Source organism: Saimiri boliviensis, chromosome 6 (genome assembly GCF_048565385.1).
Source record: "Saimiri boliviensis isolate mSaiBol1 chromosome 6, mSaiBol1.pri, whole genome shotgun sequence".
In the NCBI taxonomy this organism is placed as follows: domain Eukaryota; kingdom Metazoa; phylum Chordata; class Mammalia; order Primates; family Cebidae; genus Saimiri; species Saimiri boliviensis.
In genome coordinates this window covers 93,937,706-93,954,788 of record NC_133454.1, presented here as the reverse complement: position 1 = coordinate 93,954,788, position 17,083 = coordinate 93,937,706, and the positions used below count along the sequence as shown (strand labels likewise).

The window sequence follows — 17,083 nt, the reverse complement described above, 5'->3', positions numbered from 1 at the left end:
AGGACTCCAAAATTCAGCTGATGGAAAATTCAGTTGATGGAATCAATGGCAGGAGTGGGAGACTCAAGGGAGGCAAGTTCTGACATCAATGTCCCCCAAGCAGGTGCCTCTGGGCAAGTCACATTCCCTCCCTGAACCTTAATTTATAATACAAATATTTTTATAGCCTTTGCCCTCAAATTGCTTATTACCTAATTCAGAATGAGAAACAAATAATCAAAATGCAAGGTGTACTGTAATAATGGACAAAATACATTCATATACCAAGGACAATGGGAACCCAGAGAAGAAAGTCCTTATGTGTCTGACGGGTAAATGAGAGAGGTGAAAAATTATTTATCAGATTATCCTTTGTGCTTGCATGTCATTGTTTGGGCAATGATTTTTAAAATAAACATTAACATGGTTACTGGGTTATTTTTATTTACCATATTGATAGATTAACCATATTTCTTAAGCTTTCTATACTATTTATGGAAGTAAATCAAATGAGATTAACATGTTTGCATGCTTAAATAAGGGTGTTCTAGAAAAGTAAACAGGAGATTTATATGAATAAAATGAAACATTTTTCCAAAGACCATTGGAAACTACCTATCATTTCTACACTATTTGGAGGTACTCCTGCTTCTTCTTGAAATAATACCAGAGTAGGACAATAAAAAATGCTTCTAATGAAACTAACCTCTTCAGATGGTCTGATGGAATGTAGCCCAGAATGGCAATAGTGCGTGGTCTCTCAGTCCAATTACAGCAGGGCATGCCTTGCCTAGAAAATTATGTTAACCAAGCATCGGATCTACCAACAATTCATCCAAACCATCGAATGCCACAAAATGCATGTTGGATATAATAGCAAACTAGGATTTCTTATATCTCAGCCAAAATTATTTTAACATGAAAACGCTGGCATAATTTTCTACTTGCAGCTCTAGGATTTATTTTCTGCACATTTTCTCTTCTCATTTCCCTAGGCAATATATTTCTGTTAAATAGACTCCCATTGGCAAGGGACTTGCAAGCACATGTAGTGGCAGGAAATTGAGCTAGTGCACCGAGTGCTAAACATAAGCCATCCTTGTTTTTCATTTCCTCAGCACAGTCAGAAAAATTAAATGTTTGCTACTCATAGGAGTCAGAAATGTTGCAAAAACACATTTACATTGAGCATTAACTCTTAATCCCTAAATGAAAATTAAAATACAATGTTCAATGTCTTTAATTCTTGATATGCTATTAAACAATATGAGGCACATTTGCAAGCTGCAGGAAAATGGGATGGAGTAGCTATATCCTTTGCTTTCTCAATGTGACTCCAGTAATCATCATTTACACAAAGCAGCTTTTAGAGTAACTTGAACATACTCCAAACTAATAGTAGAATATGCTACTAAGAATTTAGTGATCCATTTGAAGTATTTTAAGTCTTCTTTAAAAAGGACAAAGGAATCCAAGGGTTATTTCCAAAGTGACCCTGTCTGGTTTACAGAGGGCATAGGCAGAAAATGGAACAAACCAACAACCGTATCTAAAAATCAGCATGTTTTATAGTTCCACGTTTGATTCTTTGGCCATAGAATATTTTGAGACTTTGAGTATTAAAACTTCAGAGCTGCTTCTGAGAAGGAATTAATAAGAATATCGATTATATGGTTGAACATAACATATTTAATATCTATATATTTATATAATAATCATAATAAACGTCCAGTAAATGAACAACAAAATTTCTCAAAGTGTTTAACATGGAATATTGAAAGAAGAAAATCTATGTGGGATTATTACAATAATACACACTCCTGGGCTTTGTCCCAGACCAACTGATTAATAATATATGGGAATGGATCTTAAGTGTAAGCAGTTTTACGAGTTGACTTGGTGATTCTTAGTATGCTAAAATTCAAAAAATATTGATCTACCTTATATTGATAAGGGGTTTGAATAACAAAGTCCCTTCCCAGAGCGACAATGTTAGGAAACAGCAAAGTCAGTATCCAAATCTAGGTTTTCTGTAGTTTCCATCCTTTCTCTTCTATGTTATTCAGTTTCAGGTATGACCAACAGGAATCAAAATGTATAATATTTGTTATCTATTTACTGAGAGACTGCATGTACTTCTCTCAGCTGTTAGTGAGTTTGCTGATAATTATAGAATCCTGAAATAGAAAGAGATGCTAACATGATCAGTCTATTCCTCCACACTAATGCCTCAATTCCTGACTATATTCCAGAATGGCTGTTTTTCATTACTCTATCATATATCATACTACTTTCATCAACTGCTAATTCCAGTTTCAGATCCTTTTCATTAAAAGTTCAATTTTATATTTGACTATAATTTTATTCTTTTTATAGCTATTTTTTCTAGCTGCATCAGTTTCTGATGTATAAAGAAACACTGAATAAGGCTACCCTCTATTTCAAATTACAGTATTTAGAGTTGCTTTGGTCATATTTTTAGTTTTTTTATTTGATAAATTGATTAAAGTACTTAATTCGAAAATATTTATTGAGGTTTTGTGTGAGAGGCATAGCTTTGCATAAGGGAATGAAAGGTGATAATTATTGAGAGCTTGCTACACTAGTCATATGCTAATTGTTAAGCTGGGCTATCTCACTAGATCCTTTGAACAAATTATATTAACCAACTTTTTCAGAAGAAGAAAAATGTCTCAAAAGGGTTAAATATTCATGATTACACAGCTAGAAACTGATTGAAAAATAAATAAACACAAACCTTCCATTCTAACTTATTCTTCAGCCTTCTACCTGAGGTATTAGAAAACACGTTTCATTTTTCATTGTTGAACTTCAAAGTGTTATTTCTAAAATGAGACAGAATTTATCAGTCTAGACTGATAAGCAAAATTAGATAAGAGATTTGTCTCCTTTATTCTGGATGTAGCATCATAACTGCTTAAAATCAGCATTGCAACTACCTATAGGTAATGTGCAAAACTCATCACAGTTTGACTCAGAGCTCACAGTCACTTAAAACTTCTCAATCTGATAGAAGATCCATATAAAAAATTACTTGCATTTATATGTACTAGCAATTACCAACTGGAAATGCAATTAAAATACTCCACCTGCAATAGTATGAGAAAGAGAAAAGTACTTAGCAATAAGAAAGGCAAAATAAATGCAAGACTGGCACACTGAAAAACTATAAAACAATGCTGAAAGAAATTTTAAAAGAAGTAAATGGAGACACATTCCATGTTTATGGATTGAAAAACAAATCAGTAAGTTGTCATTTCTCTCCAATTGATCTATATATAAAATGTAATATCTATCAAAATTATAGCAAGATTATTTTAATTGGCAGACTGATCTTATTATTTACAAAAAAAAATAACAAACTCAGAATGCCAATATGATCTTGAAAAGGAACAACAGAATCACAGTACTTTAACTCGTAGACTTCAAAACTTATTGTAAAGCTATAGTAATCAAGGCATACCTGTATAAAAACATCACATTTTTAATCTCATCCCACAAATATACACATGTACTACATAATCACAAAAACTAAAAATTAAAAAATTAAACGCAAAACAAGAAAATACGGTACTAACATAGGGATAAATAAAAAATTGAAAGTTGAGAAATAAACTCATGTTTGTGGTCAGTTATTTTTCGACAAATGTGCTAAAGAAGTTCAATAAGAACAATATATTCTTTAAAACTGTGTTATAAATACTGGGATTACTGAATAGCAACATGCAAATAACTTTACCTAACACCGCACACACACACACACACACACACACACACACACACAAACTTGAAATAGATTGTTGATCTAAATTTAAGAAATAAAAGCAAACACATTATATAAGAAACCATGAGAAAAAAAATCAGTATGTTTAGAACAGGTAAATGATTCTTTAGATATATCAAAAGCATGAAGAATAAAATGATGAATTGAACTTTATTAAAATTAAAAGCTTCTGTATTTCAGAAGACACGAATTAGGAGTTCAGGTTCTGTTCTGACACATAAAGGTCTGGAAGTCTCTACTTCCACCTTCACAACAAGCGAAAGGCTGAACAGACTGATAATCAATAACTGTTTTTAGATGTATCAAATAATTGATGTTACAGAAAAACTACCGCCTCCAAAACCGGAGAGATAGTGAACACAGAGAACACAGACAAGCTACCTAAGCGAAAGCTGCTGGAGCTATTAGTTGATGGAAATAATTACATAATACCTTTAATAACTTTTTGGAGGCTGAGTGTGACTACAATGACATATAAAATTGCATGGAGATTTACAGTAGGGTGAGACCTACTTACAGTAGGGTGAGACCTCACCACTGTGAATTTTACCTGTATGAGCACCATAAGGTTTTAATGGTGAAGATGGGAGAACAGGAAAGTTCCACTTGTGTTTGTTCAGAGGGGGAAAGAAAGTAATCATTTTTCAACGTAAGCATAAACTTACCATCAAACCCAGCAATTCTATGTCTAGGTGTCTACCCAACAGAGATGAAAACATAGCCATACAAAGTGGTGTATGCAAATGTTCATAGCATCATTTTTCATAACAGCTCCAAATTAAAAATAATCCAAAAGACACTATCTGGTGAATGGATAAAGAAATGTGGTACAACTTAAAATGAAATGTTTTTCAGCAATAAAAAGGTACAAGCAAATACAAAAAGAAACTATGTTTGTGGTTGCCTAAGGCTGAGGGTGGGGACAGGGTCTCATTAAAAATAAAAATTAAAAAAAGTAGCATAAAAGCATGTGGGATCATATTAGGGAGATGAAAATGTTCTGAAGATGGATTACAGTACTGGCTGCCCAACTCAGTAAATGTGATGAGTTATTGAAACTTACACTTAAAGGAGTGATTTTTTATGGTATGTAAATTATGAATAAAGCTATTTTTAAAAATCATATTTTTCAAAAATAATTAGCTTCATTGTGCCTTTTCACCCATTCTAATTATTAACAGAGTACCAATCTCTTCTGTTCAAAAGTAAATAGGAAAAAGTTAACCAGCCAAAAATAACTCCTACTCTAGTTTTCTTTCTTGATAATGATGATATAATTATTTTAGCCAATAAAACATATATTTAGGGCCAATTATTTCTGTTATTGCCTAAATTCCAGTTCCTATTTAATCTCACTTTAATTATTTTTAAAATTTTTGAATTCGGCAATTTTGGGATTTCTGAATTCATTACAGATGAAAATCAAATTAACACAAATAAGAATAAAGTTGCTATCAATTTTATTAAGTAAGGGCATTAAAAACAAAGTTAAACTACATTATAACCTACTTTCTTTCATCAGATACAACTAAATAGCATTCATTGAATATCCGATTAAAGAAAAGTCATATAAAGGCTTATGTTAAGTTTTAAAACACACAAAAAAATAGACAAAATATAAAGGGTAGAAATGTGATAAATCATTTTATTTTGTGTTTTTAAAAAATGAAATTATATTATGATTTCTTTGTCAGTTGGACATTCGATAAAGCAACCCAAATTGGAGCTTAAGTCTCTAGGTTGATAAGAGTCAGTATTTTTATATTGCTGCATTGAAATTGAAGCAATATATTTCATAATATTTAATGCAAATCAGAATATTATTGCTAAATTTAGACAAGGCAGAGAACACAGTCTCTCTAGTTTTATTTATTGAAAATATCCAGATTAGTTGCTCAGAATCTGAATTTCTAAAAGCTTCCCAGATGGTTCTTATGAATGGGAAATGTATCATTAGTGAAAAGTGACCTATACATTTGGAACACCTGGAGGAATTGCAAAATTAATACAACTCACATCTAGGTGTTACCCTTTGAGGTACTGAGGTAGTTTTTCTGAATGGGTTGTGAGCATCAGTATTTTGTGAGTACCCTCTGTTGATACTATTCTGAACAGAGCTATGATGTACTGGTTGAGAACTTGAAAACTGATGTTCATCAGTGTCCCCCTAATTCCTGTTACTCCCACCTGATTTATGTCACTTATTGTATTACTTTCCTCATTATTATCTATAATTGAATCTGCAGGCTCTGAACACTGAGCACTTTTTGTACGAAAAGGAGTAGCTTCTTAGGAGCAGAGACTCCAATAATAAAAGTCTAGAAAACAGAAGTCAGGCTAGTGAAAGTACATTTTTATTTGTGCTGGTGGAGGCAGCTTATTGAAGAACTCCAGATCCAGATTGAGACCAGAACAAGATAGTATATGCTTCTGGAATTTACTGAGGACAGAAGAATTATCACTGACAAAGAGAACAACAAAAGTAGGATAGAGAAACAAATAACACATGAATAAAACAATTTATGATCTTAAACAGGCTTCAGTAAGAAAAGTAGACCAGAAGGTTGATTTGGGGAACCCTAGCAAACCACACATAAATTTTCTGTTTTGCATTCAATAAGAACATGTTTTTATGTAGTTTCAAAAATATATATCAAGAAATAAAAACCTCACCCTTAAAACTAATACCATGGTCTTATCACTCGATTGAATACAAACATTTGAAAACCTGAACTAGCTCCCTGGTACAAATCAAACTCCTTAGCTTGGTAATCCGGGGCCCTCACTCTCTAGTCTTCAACACATCCCACCACTTCGTGTACTATGTTTTTTACCAATACTGCTGTGATATTTTCCTGTCTCTGCAAATTTCCTCACACTGTCAAAGACATATCCATTCTTCAAACTATAGTAAAAGTCTTCCTTCCTGCTCAAAGCCTTTTTGACTCTCTCCTCCTTTGGAAATAAATTTCAAGCATTTAATTTATACTTCTTATTAACTTAATGCTCTAAATTGTACAGTTTGGGTACATGTTTAAATACACAAAGACTTGAAGGAAAAAATGTTGAATAATTCATTTTTCTAAATCCACTTTGGCAGCCATCAGAGAAAAAAGGGATTACTTATTTAACTTATTTTTCTATTCCTCCTTATCATTATTATGTATTTTTAGCTGCAGCCTGATTTTTTTCAAGCATAAATATTTCCATCTGACACTTTTCAAGTTGGATTGAAGCCGAATTTTGAATCTATTCAACACAGTTGTTGTCATTTGCTGGATCTCAAATCCAAATGTAATAGATCCATAAGTTTAATTTTGCCAAAGTTCAAAAAATAATAATAATAAAACTCCATTGCACTATCAATGAGTGAAAAGACTCAAATTCCATATTTCCTATTATTTGAAGGAAATGAATCTCTCTTCCTCTATCGTGGTACCTCTGTATGCTGACTTTATTTGCTTTACATGGAGAAATACATCCTATAAGGATTTTGTTGGTTTTTGCTTTTTACATTTTATCAGCTTTCTGTCATGTAGCTGTGGGAATGACCACCTTGCTTAGCCTGTAGTCATCCACTTACCTCTCTTAACAACTCATCACAGTTGTCCTAAGAATCTGGTTGTAATGCTTAATGGAACACTTACCTGATTCACACCAAAAGAACCTTTACTTTCTTATATATGAAAGTACAGTCCTTAGATAGTATATGTTACACATAAGAAGAAAGTTTCATGGTGGCATGAATCAGAATTGTTAAAATGCTTACGCTTTGTTCTCATGTCTAATACTGTAAAAACCATCTTAACTTTTTCTTACATCTTGAGAGTCACAGGCAGTGGTACTTGGATTTCCTTCCTTTGTTGACTCAGCTTGAGAGCTTTCATTGTTTCCAGAAGCACTTTGTTGAGGCTTAGAAGAGATGGAGAGAGATAGAAAGAAAAAAAATCATTAAATATAAGAGAAATAGTTTCAACAAATCGAGATCCAAATCATTATTGTAACATGATATAATGTTATAGCAATGCTGCAATCAAAATAAAATAAAATGAAAATTTGTATATTTCAGAAGCCATAAAATATACCTTGAAAAATTCTTAATTTTGAAATTAAATAAATTCTGTTTAATTTTGCATTAGCAATGTCCACTGGAATTATTTTCTTACTGAAAATACTTATGTCTTCCATAATAAGATGTTATTTTAAGGATGCTAGTCCCTCACAAAGTATATATGCTGTCATTTCTTTTTATTTAACTCCCAGTATGTCAAAAATAATAACCTCATTTTCTCAATAGAAAGAAAATGCTTTGTAACACTTCATAATTTACATAGTGGATAAAATTTACTCCAATGTTTTACTAACCAATAAAATCCTCCTTTATATTTCTAGAAACCCTAAATATTATTCTAGGATTCAGCTCTCTAGAAACACAATTGAAAGAAAAATTTTTTTAAAAAAAAGGAGAAAAGAAAAGAAAAAAGGAAAAGCTGTTTTCTAGTTCTGGTCAGAGAAGGGTATGCCTTAATTGATGTATACAAATACCACTACAGGTAAGTTTAAGATTATCCATTCAAATGTGTATATATTTCTTGGGCAGAGCTGATGTGAATAGTAGTGTTACACTCAGCTCCTCAATCCATGAGGCTACTGTTGCAGGGCACATAAAAGTGTACGAGTAAATGCTAATTTGCCTGAGTGTGAAACTTTCATCACATTACATCACAGCAGAGGAAGATATGAGGTTTCTAACCATTAGGGGTCGAGGAAAACGAAGACATGTTCTGGTAAGAGCATTCAAATCTCTCCCAGGTTTCTTTCACCTGTACACTTTCTACACAGCACTCTCCTGGTTTTTCACAGAAAAGTACGTTCTTTAGCAGAACATTTTTACAAAAACAATATCTTTATAAAACTAAAATCCAAGAATACTTGAAGCTGATAGAATATTAAATGTAAAAAATAACATTAATAAGGCAACTAGAATATGAGAAAAACAATAGAAAATAAGGTAATTAAGGTCACTAAAATTGATCCTATGTAAAGTCGGCCAAATGCTGGGCTCTGGGTATAACAATCAATCAATAAATAAAACATAAATACATTATTCTTCATTTATACTTTAAAAAGTTTAACTTCATTGGTTAAAGTCCTGAAGGCATTTAGTTTTCCAACGCCCATACTCTCTTTTTCTTCCCTGTCTTTCCTTTGTTTAGGAATCCTACCTCTGACCTCCCCGCTATCTTCTCCAGGAATAAAAATAATTAAGAAAATAAAAGTTCCTCTTTCTAATCCTATTAAATGTGTTCAATAAGCTTTGGAGCTGGCCTTTAAATCAAGCCAATGAACAATTAAGTGTTCTATGTCAGGTGCTCTTGGTAAATACAGAGATGACAAAGGTAGCATTTGCGTCGTCACAGAGTTCACATAATCTTATTCACATAAATAACTCTAATATAAAGCTTATTAAGTACAAGGAGGCAGAACAAACTTGTATATATTTTAAAAGAATAATGGTCAATTCTATTTGGAACAATAAGAAAAGTCCTAGTGAAGAGGGTTTTTGTTTTTGTTTTTTTGAGACAGTCTTGCTCTGTCGCCAGGTGCCAGGCTGGAGTGCAGTGGTGCGATCTTGGCTCACTGCAACCTCCGCCTCCTGGGTTCAAGCAATTCTCCTGCGAGTAGCTGGGACTACAGGCTCGCGCCACCACGCCCAGCTAATTTTGTATTTTAGTAGAGACAGGGTTTCACCATGTTGGCCAGAATGGTCTTGATCTCTTGACCTTGTGATCTGCCCGCCTCGGCCTCCCAAAGTGCTGGGATTATAGGCGTTGAGCCACGGTGCCCAGCTGAAAAGGGTTATTTTTGAAGTGGTTCACTGAATAACTATGGCAAGAATGAGGGAGGACCATCCAAGTGAAGGAAAACATTTAAACAAAGAAACAGAAGAACGAGACTCAGTTGTTGACTAGTTGGTCTGTAGGGTAGGAGGAGGAATAAGCATGAATAAAAATACTATGAAGTAGAGAGCAGATCCCAAAACTGAGCGACAAAATCTGTGCTTAATTTAGCAGCCAAAGCGGGGTGAGTGTGGTGCCTCAGGACTGTATTTCCAGCAGGAGGATCTCTTGAGGTCAGGAGTGCAAGAGCAGCTCAGACAACATCATGAGTCTCCTGTCTCTACAATTTTTTTTTTTTTTTTTTTTTGTAGTGTGGTAATTTACACCTATAATTCTAGCTACTGAGGAAGCTGAGGCTGGAAGATGGCTTGAGTCCAGAAATTCTAAGCTGCAGTGAACTGTGATTGTGTCACTGTATTCTTGCCTGGGATAGACTCTAGCATAAAGAAAAAAAAGTAACCCAAGGGAGAGTGATATGCCTAGAGCCCCTGTCAGCAGGATATGGAATAAAGAGCAGAAGAAAATGAGAGTGGGGAAACTACTACAGAAGCAATTAAAATGGCCAGGTATATGGCAGCAACAGCTGAACTGAGATGTCAATCCTGGTGATTGAAGAGATTACATAGTAATTGTACGTTCTGAACAAGGGTTAGAATCTATGCCATTTGAAGAATCTAAATAAACATAAAAACTTGAAGAAAAGGCAGGTTTTTAGCAAGAAGGGCAATTTTATATTTTTAATTGAGAGTTTAAATCACTTGCAACTCCCAAATAGGTAAATATTATTGGATATCAGTGTTAAAAACAATACCATTCTTAACAAGAGTCACAACAGCTATTTATTGTAGCAAAGATCTACTGAACATCCACCACCTGTCTTCCCATAATCACCAACTTACAGATGCTTGGAGGACACAGGTTAAAAAGAACAAGGGTAATAACCAAACACCAATACTCAGTCTCACCTGGCAGTCACAGTAAGGACCACAGCTGTAAAATCATGAAGAATGGATTAAATCACACTAACAGGGAAGGGACAATTTCAGTGTATTTTCTTACTAAACAATCAGATGACAGAATAAATAGTCCCAGAATTTCCTTGTAAATTTCTTTTAAAATATAGTGGCATTAAATAAAACACATGCATTATTCTAGCAATATCTACTTTTATTTGTTACCCTCCCAGTCTTTGTTAATATCTACATGCAGGAATATCTTACACAGTCACAATTATTGTGCCCATGCCATTTTTATTTTGCTTTTACATACAATATAGAATGATGCTACATATGGTTTGTATCTATACTTTACAGGTCTAAAAAATTTTAAGGTGGTTTTTTAAAATGTATATTATAGTTGACAATTTTGGAAGTTTTCAATTTTGAGTTCTATAGATAATATTTTGGTGAATGTTAACCTCCTTGGTACCAGCCTGCATAATTCATTTCATTCTAATCACTGATTTAAACATCAGGCTGTCATAGGCTCAGAGCTTCTTAAAGGAAGATATCATGTGTTATTCATGGTTTCATCCTTGGAAGCTAGTACATATGTTTCATTCATAAGTTTTTGTTTCCTTCTTTTTCCTTTTCACCATTTACTCTGATATGGGCACATACATAATCCAAGTTAGGTCATTAGAAGCCTTGGAATTTAGTTGACCCGATTCAAGACAGGCTACCAATGGTTAGATATGTTCATGTCAGCAGGGTATCTTATACAAGTTGTTTCTACAGTACAACCATTTTTGTAGTTCACATATCCCAACCTACTGAAGCAACCTTTATTTCTGCCTATGCCCAGGCTTGTTTCTCCCATCTTCTTCCTAATACTATGAGTTATGATGGTCAACCAAGAAATGCCCTTTACTAAAATTGGTAAAGATCAGTATTTTTTGTATGTATCCAGGAAGGCCTGTGTAATACAGGGAATCAAACCAATAAAGTGAAACTGACAACACAAGTTCTGGGATAGTGTTTTACCATAGAAACTACCAGAAGGAAAACCTAAATCAGTTAGGAAAGCTCAAAAGAGTAATTACAGGCTCACCAATGATGAAAATTTTATTTTAGCATGGATATTCAATAAATTCCTAAAAATGCAACTATGTAGCAGAGGGATCCTTTTCATGCTTGCTTAATTACATTTTTCTCATGCAAATATTGAGCATTTATTCAAATGTGCCCAGATTTTGAAGGTAAGGCTGAGGCAAATAATATATTGAAAATAAATTATCATTTACCTATAATTTATTATTGTGGATCTTTGGTATTTTTGATGGAAGATAAAAGGGGCTTCATTCACTATTAAGTTCACAAAGAGCAAGGAGAAAAGAATGACAGCGTAAGCTTCCACTTCCATGAATTAACGAAAGGCTGCTCTTGTGCTCTTCTATCAGATAACTGGGTTGTCTGGTTTATTACCTCTTTTAATTAATACTAAAGTTATCTCACTTAATTTTACTTTAAAATATGTACAGACATTACTTTTAAAAATAGGAAGAAAATATATATTTATTCACCAGTGTGAGCACCAAAGCATAAAGGTTAATTTTTAACGTACAAAAACATAATAATTAATAAACTGCTTGCTTTCAAAAATAATAAATGTCATCCTTCATACATGGACTTTGCTGTCAGTGAGATGGCTCCTTGTAGAAAGAAGCCTTATTGAATCTGATGAATTAACACCAGAATGAGAACTGAATTCAGGGAAAGATAATGTATTTTGGAGTCAAAGGAATGTGGATTTTTATTCTGGATTAGTACTTAAATAAAATGGACCTCAGTCTGTATATATATACAGACTGCGCGTGTGTGTGTGTATAACACACACACACACAAAATATATATATCCTTAATATACATCTTTATACATCTATCCTTAATTACAAGGAGATATACATAGATGTATCTATGTGTATCTAAATATATATATATATATATATATATGTATATCTACTTGTAATTAAGGTTATGTATATCTACATATATCTCCTTGCAATGAACGGTATATATATATATATATATATATATATATATACCCTCATAATTAAGGTTATACATATAAATATATATGTATATATTTATAAATATATATATGTACAAGATATATATATGTATAACAACCTCTGTTTTCTGCAGCTCTGTCACATGAAGTAAAAAGTACCTAAGTTGCAGCATGGTTTTTTTTGTTGTTGTTGTCATTTAATTGTTTGTTTTTAGGAAGGAAGAAATTGAATATGAAGTAGTGTCTGGCATCTGTTACATAGCTATTTCTTGAAGACGTATGATTTCCTTGACTCTTACTCTAGGGACGTGTGGGTTAAGAAGAGACTGACCACTGTAGTAGGCTAAATCATAGAGTGTGAAGGCCCCCAAAAGATATATGGCAAAGGATTTGATGACATTAAGGCTATTAAGATTGGTAAATTACCCTGTGTATTAGTCAACTTGATCTACCACAGAAAAATCAGACTGGGTGGCTTTAAACAACAGAAATCTATTTTCTCCAAGATCTGAAAGCTAGAAATCCCAAATTGAGGTCTGGCAGGGTCAGTTTCTTAGGAAGATTCTTCACTGAGCTTACAGATGGCCTATCCCCACAGCACAGAGGAAATAAGCTCTCTGGTTTAGTTTCTTATAAGAACACTAATTCTGCCAGATCATGATCCCACCATTATGACTTCATTTAACCTTAATTACTTTCAGAAAGGCCCTATAATACGGTATTTAGAGCTTTAACATATTAATTTTGGGAGAACAGATTTTAGTCCATTGCACCCTGGATTATGATGTTGGCCCCAAATGCTATCACAAGTGTCCTTATATGATAGAAGAGGGAGATTTCACACAGACTCATGGAATAGAAGGCAAGTTGGTAATGGGGGCAGATACAGACCTAATGCAGCCACAAGCCCCGGTATGCCCAGACACCACCAGAACCTGGGAGAGTCACAGAATGGATCCTCACCTAGGACCCCAAAAGGAAGTATAGTCCTACCAGATTTCTGATTTCTAGCCTTCAGATAGGTAAGAGAATGTACTTCTCTTGTTTTAAGTCCACAAGTTTGTGGTATTTGCTACAACAGCAATAGGAAACTAAAACAATCACTTCTCCCATTAATTTAGAATGTACCAGAGACTTTTTTTTTAGGTCTTGATTATATTTCATAATCCTATGCAAAGCAAAATAATTTAACATCCCTCCTTAAAATATCCAAAGCTTTCTCTTATCTTTTCTGATAAAAAGTCAAACATTCTATTAAAAAGACACATGCACACATATGTTGATTGTGGCATGGTTTACAATAGCAGAGACTTAGAACCAACTCAAATGCCCATCAATGATAGACTGGATAAGGAAAATATGGAACATATACACCATGGGATACTATGCAGCCATAAAAAAGGATGAGTTCATGTCCTTTGTAGGGACATGGATGAAGATGAAAACCATCATTCTTAGCCAACTGACACAAGAACAGAAAACCAAACATTCATAAGTGGGTGTTGAACAATGAGAACACATGGACACAGGGAGGGGAACATCACATACTGGGGCCTGTTGGGGGATGGGGGGACTGGGGGAGGGATAGAATGGGGTGGGGGAATTGGGGAGGGATACCATTAGGATAAATACCTAAAGTAGATGACAAGGAAATAGATGCAGCAAACCACCATGGCACATGTATACCTATGTAACAAACCTGCACATTCTGTCCATGTACCCCAGAACTTAAATAATAATTAAAAAAAGAGATTCACAGCATTAAAAAAAAGTCAAAAGCCTACATTTTTTAAATGGTACCAGAATTCATGTTAAACATTATGAAAAACCTTGATTAAAGAGCTATTTTCTAAATGGATGAAATGAAAGTCCCTAAGATGATAATTATAAAATCAAGAATTTCAGAATAAATAAATTTGTCTTTATTAGTGTCATTAAAGAAAAATAGCATGCATATTACATAAATGTTTTTTATCTAATTTAACTTGATTTTTTCTATTGTCTGTGTATGTTTTAACATATGAGAATATTTTTTAAAAACTGCTGTGTAAAGTTTTTCCCTTAGCAGTGCAAATATACTGACACAGTGGTCCCCATCCATTTGGCACCAGGGACTGGTTTTGTGTAAGACAATTTTTCCATGGATGGGGAGATAAAGGTTTCGTTATGAAACTTCCACCTCAGATCATCAGGCATTAGGTTCTCATAGGAGCGCACAACCCAGATCCCTCACATGTACAGTTCACAATAGGGGTTCCCCCTCCTAAGAGAATCTAATACCACCGCTGATCTAACAGGAGGCGGAGCTCAGGTGGTAATGCTTGCTCACCTGTTGCTCACCTCTTGCTGTGCAGCCGACTTCCTAACAGGCCACAGACCAGTCTCAGTCTATGGCTGGGGACCCCATCACTAAATAATACTCAGGAGAGTAAAAGTGGTTCACATAAAAAAAATCCCTTTGATCCTGGACCCACAGGGGTCTTCAATGTGATAATAAATTGTGTGTGTGTATGTATGTGTGTGTGTGTGTGTGTGTGTGTGTGTGTGTGTGTATGAAATAATATATATTACATATGTAAGATACATATCACTTTATATATATATATAAAATCAATTCATATATTTCAGCCAATTGGTAAGCACTTTAAATGCAACATTTGGTTTAATGTCTTAAAATAGAAAGATGAATTTCATTTCTGACCATGATAAAGTAATAATAATCACATTTACAGAAGTACTCCTTATATGTGGTTTCACTTTTTATGATTTTATTTACTTGAGGTCAACCAAGGTTTGAAAATATTAAGATATTTTGAGAAAAAGAGAGAAAGACCACATTCATATAACTTTTATTATAGCATATTGTTATAATTGTTCTATTTTATTATTAATTATCACTGTTAATATTTTTCTGTGCCTAATTTATAAGTTAAACTTTGTCATATGTATGTATAGAAAATATACATTGTACAGAAGATTCAGTACTATCCAGTTTCAGGCATCCAGGCAGGGTCTTGGAAAATATCCCCTGCGGAATAGAGGAGACAACTGCTTTTTGCCACCTGAAACCATGAAAAGAATGAAAAAAAAATAAAAATTGGTATCAAGAAAACTGAAAACAGGTAATGAGAGACAGTGGTTCCAGAGAGAAAGGACATAAATGAAGGGCACAGAGCCTATAGCAACTAGAACTGACTTTATTTAATTTCTGGAGGCCTGACAAACAATGAGATCATAAATTTTTTAAAGGCAAAGACAATGTCCCTTTCATCTTTACAACTCATCACATTTAGCATTAAGGCTGACAAAAAGAAGACTAGTTTAAAATATCACAGAACTCTTGGGACAGTCCAACTGAACTCTATGAGACAAATATTATTAGCTCCATATTCTGGGTGAAAAAAACAAACCAAAATAGAATAGCATTTGGATGATACAGCTAATTATTTAACCCATGCTGTCCGATTCCAATCTATTTGTTATTTGACCTCCACCTTAATAGGTATTGTGATTTTCTACTTACGTGAAAGTGGTTGACAGAATTTGTTACTGTTCACAGTAAGTTCCCTCCTGAAATCAGATTTATGTAATGACATCCCCAGGGGTATTCTGGGTATTCTGTGCTATTGGCATAAGAAAAAATGGAAAGAAAGAAAAGTGGTTCTCTACAGAGAACTATGCAAATAAAGTATAGTTTGCTAACAAATACTTTAATTTTATTAAGGCTTGCTTTATGGTGAATTACTGGGTTTAAGAAATAAAAAACACATTTAATTGCTTTAAGAAATAAAACATTTAATGGGCATGAAAATCAACTTCTATTTGGAAAATGCAAATGTTCATAGGCATTTATTGAATTAGGTTTGCCAAATATATTATTTGATTCTTCTATAGATTTACTAGTTTTGGTCTTCTAGAAATTTCTGATAGTTTTATATGTTTATAGGCTACCCATAGATAAAGTCATATAGAGGGAGCATGACTGTGGTTCACCTATGATCCTCCCAGAATCATCCCTTCTTTAATTCATGCAAATAAAATGAGAAAAAGTATCACAGAAAGTATCTGTAGTGATATCTAAAAACAATATTTCAAAGATGATGACCTAGAGAGTTTAAAAAAAAACATTTAAAAGGATAATACTTGTCCTCACCTCTACCTGCCTATTCTCAAGGAATAGAGATTTGTGACATTAAAAAAATTAAAAATTTAAAAAATAAAAATTAACTGTTCCAAGTCTGAAGGTGCATGGGGAAGAGATGAGTGAAGGGAATGGGGGACTACTCACCTCTAGGATCCTATCTGCAGGAGTTTCCACACCCCCAGGGACAGGTGAGCTGGCAGGGGGATCTCCCCAAGGATTAGAAAGAAATGAAGCTGCAGCAGGCAT

At 33.7% G+C, this 17,083-nt stretch overlaps 1 protein-coding gene across 3 annotated transcripts in view; it reads right to left on the bottom strand.

Annotated features, from left to right (window-relative positions):
* Positions 1-17,083, bottom strand: part of LUZP2 (leucine zipper protein 2) — a 584,575-nt gene that overhangs the window by 32,821 nt on the left and 534,671 nt on the right. For all 3 annotated transcript variants that reach the window (XM_074401251.1, XM_010330380.3, XM_074401250.1), the window contains one exon: positions 7,604-7,696. In XM_074401251.1, the coding sequence (XP_074257352.1) occupies positions 7,604-7,696 (93 nt within the window). The remainder of the gene's footprint in view (positions 1-7,603; positions 7,697-17,083) is intronic.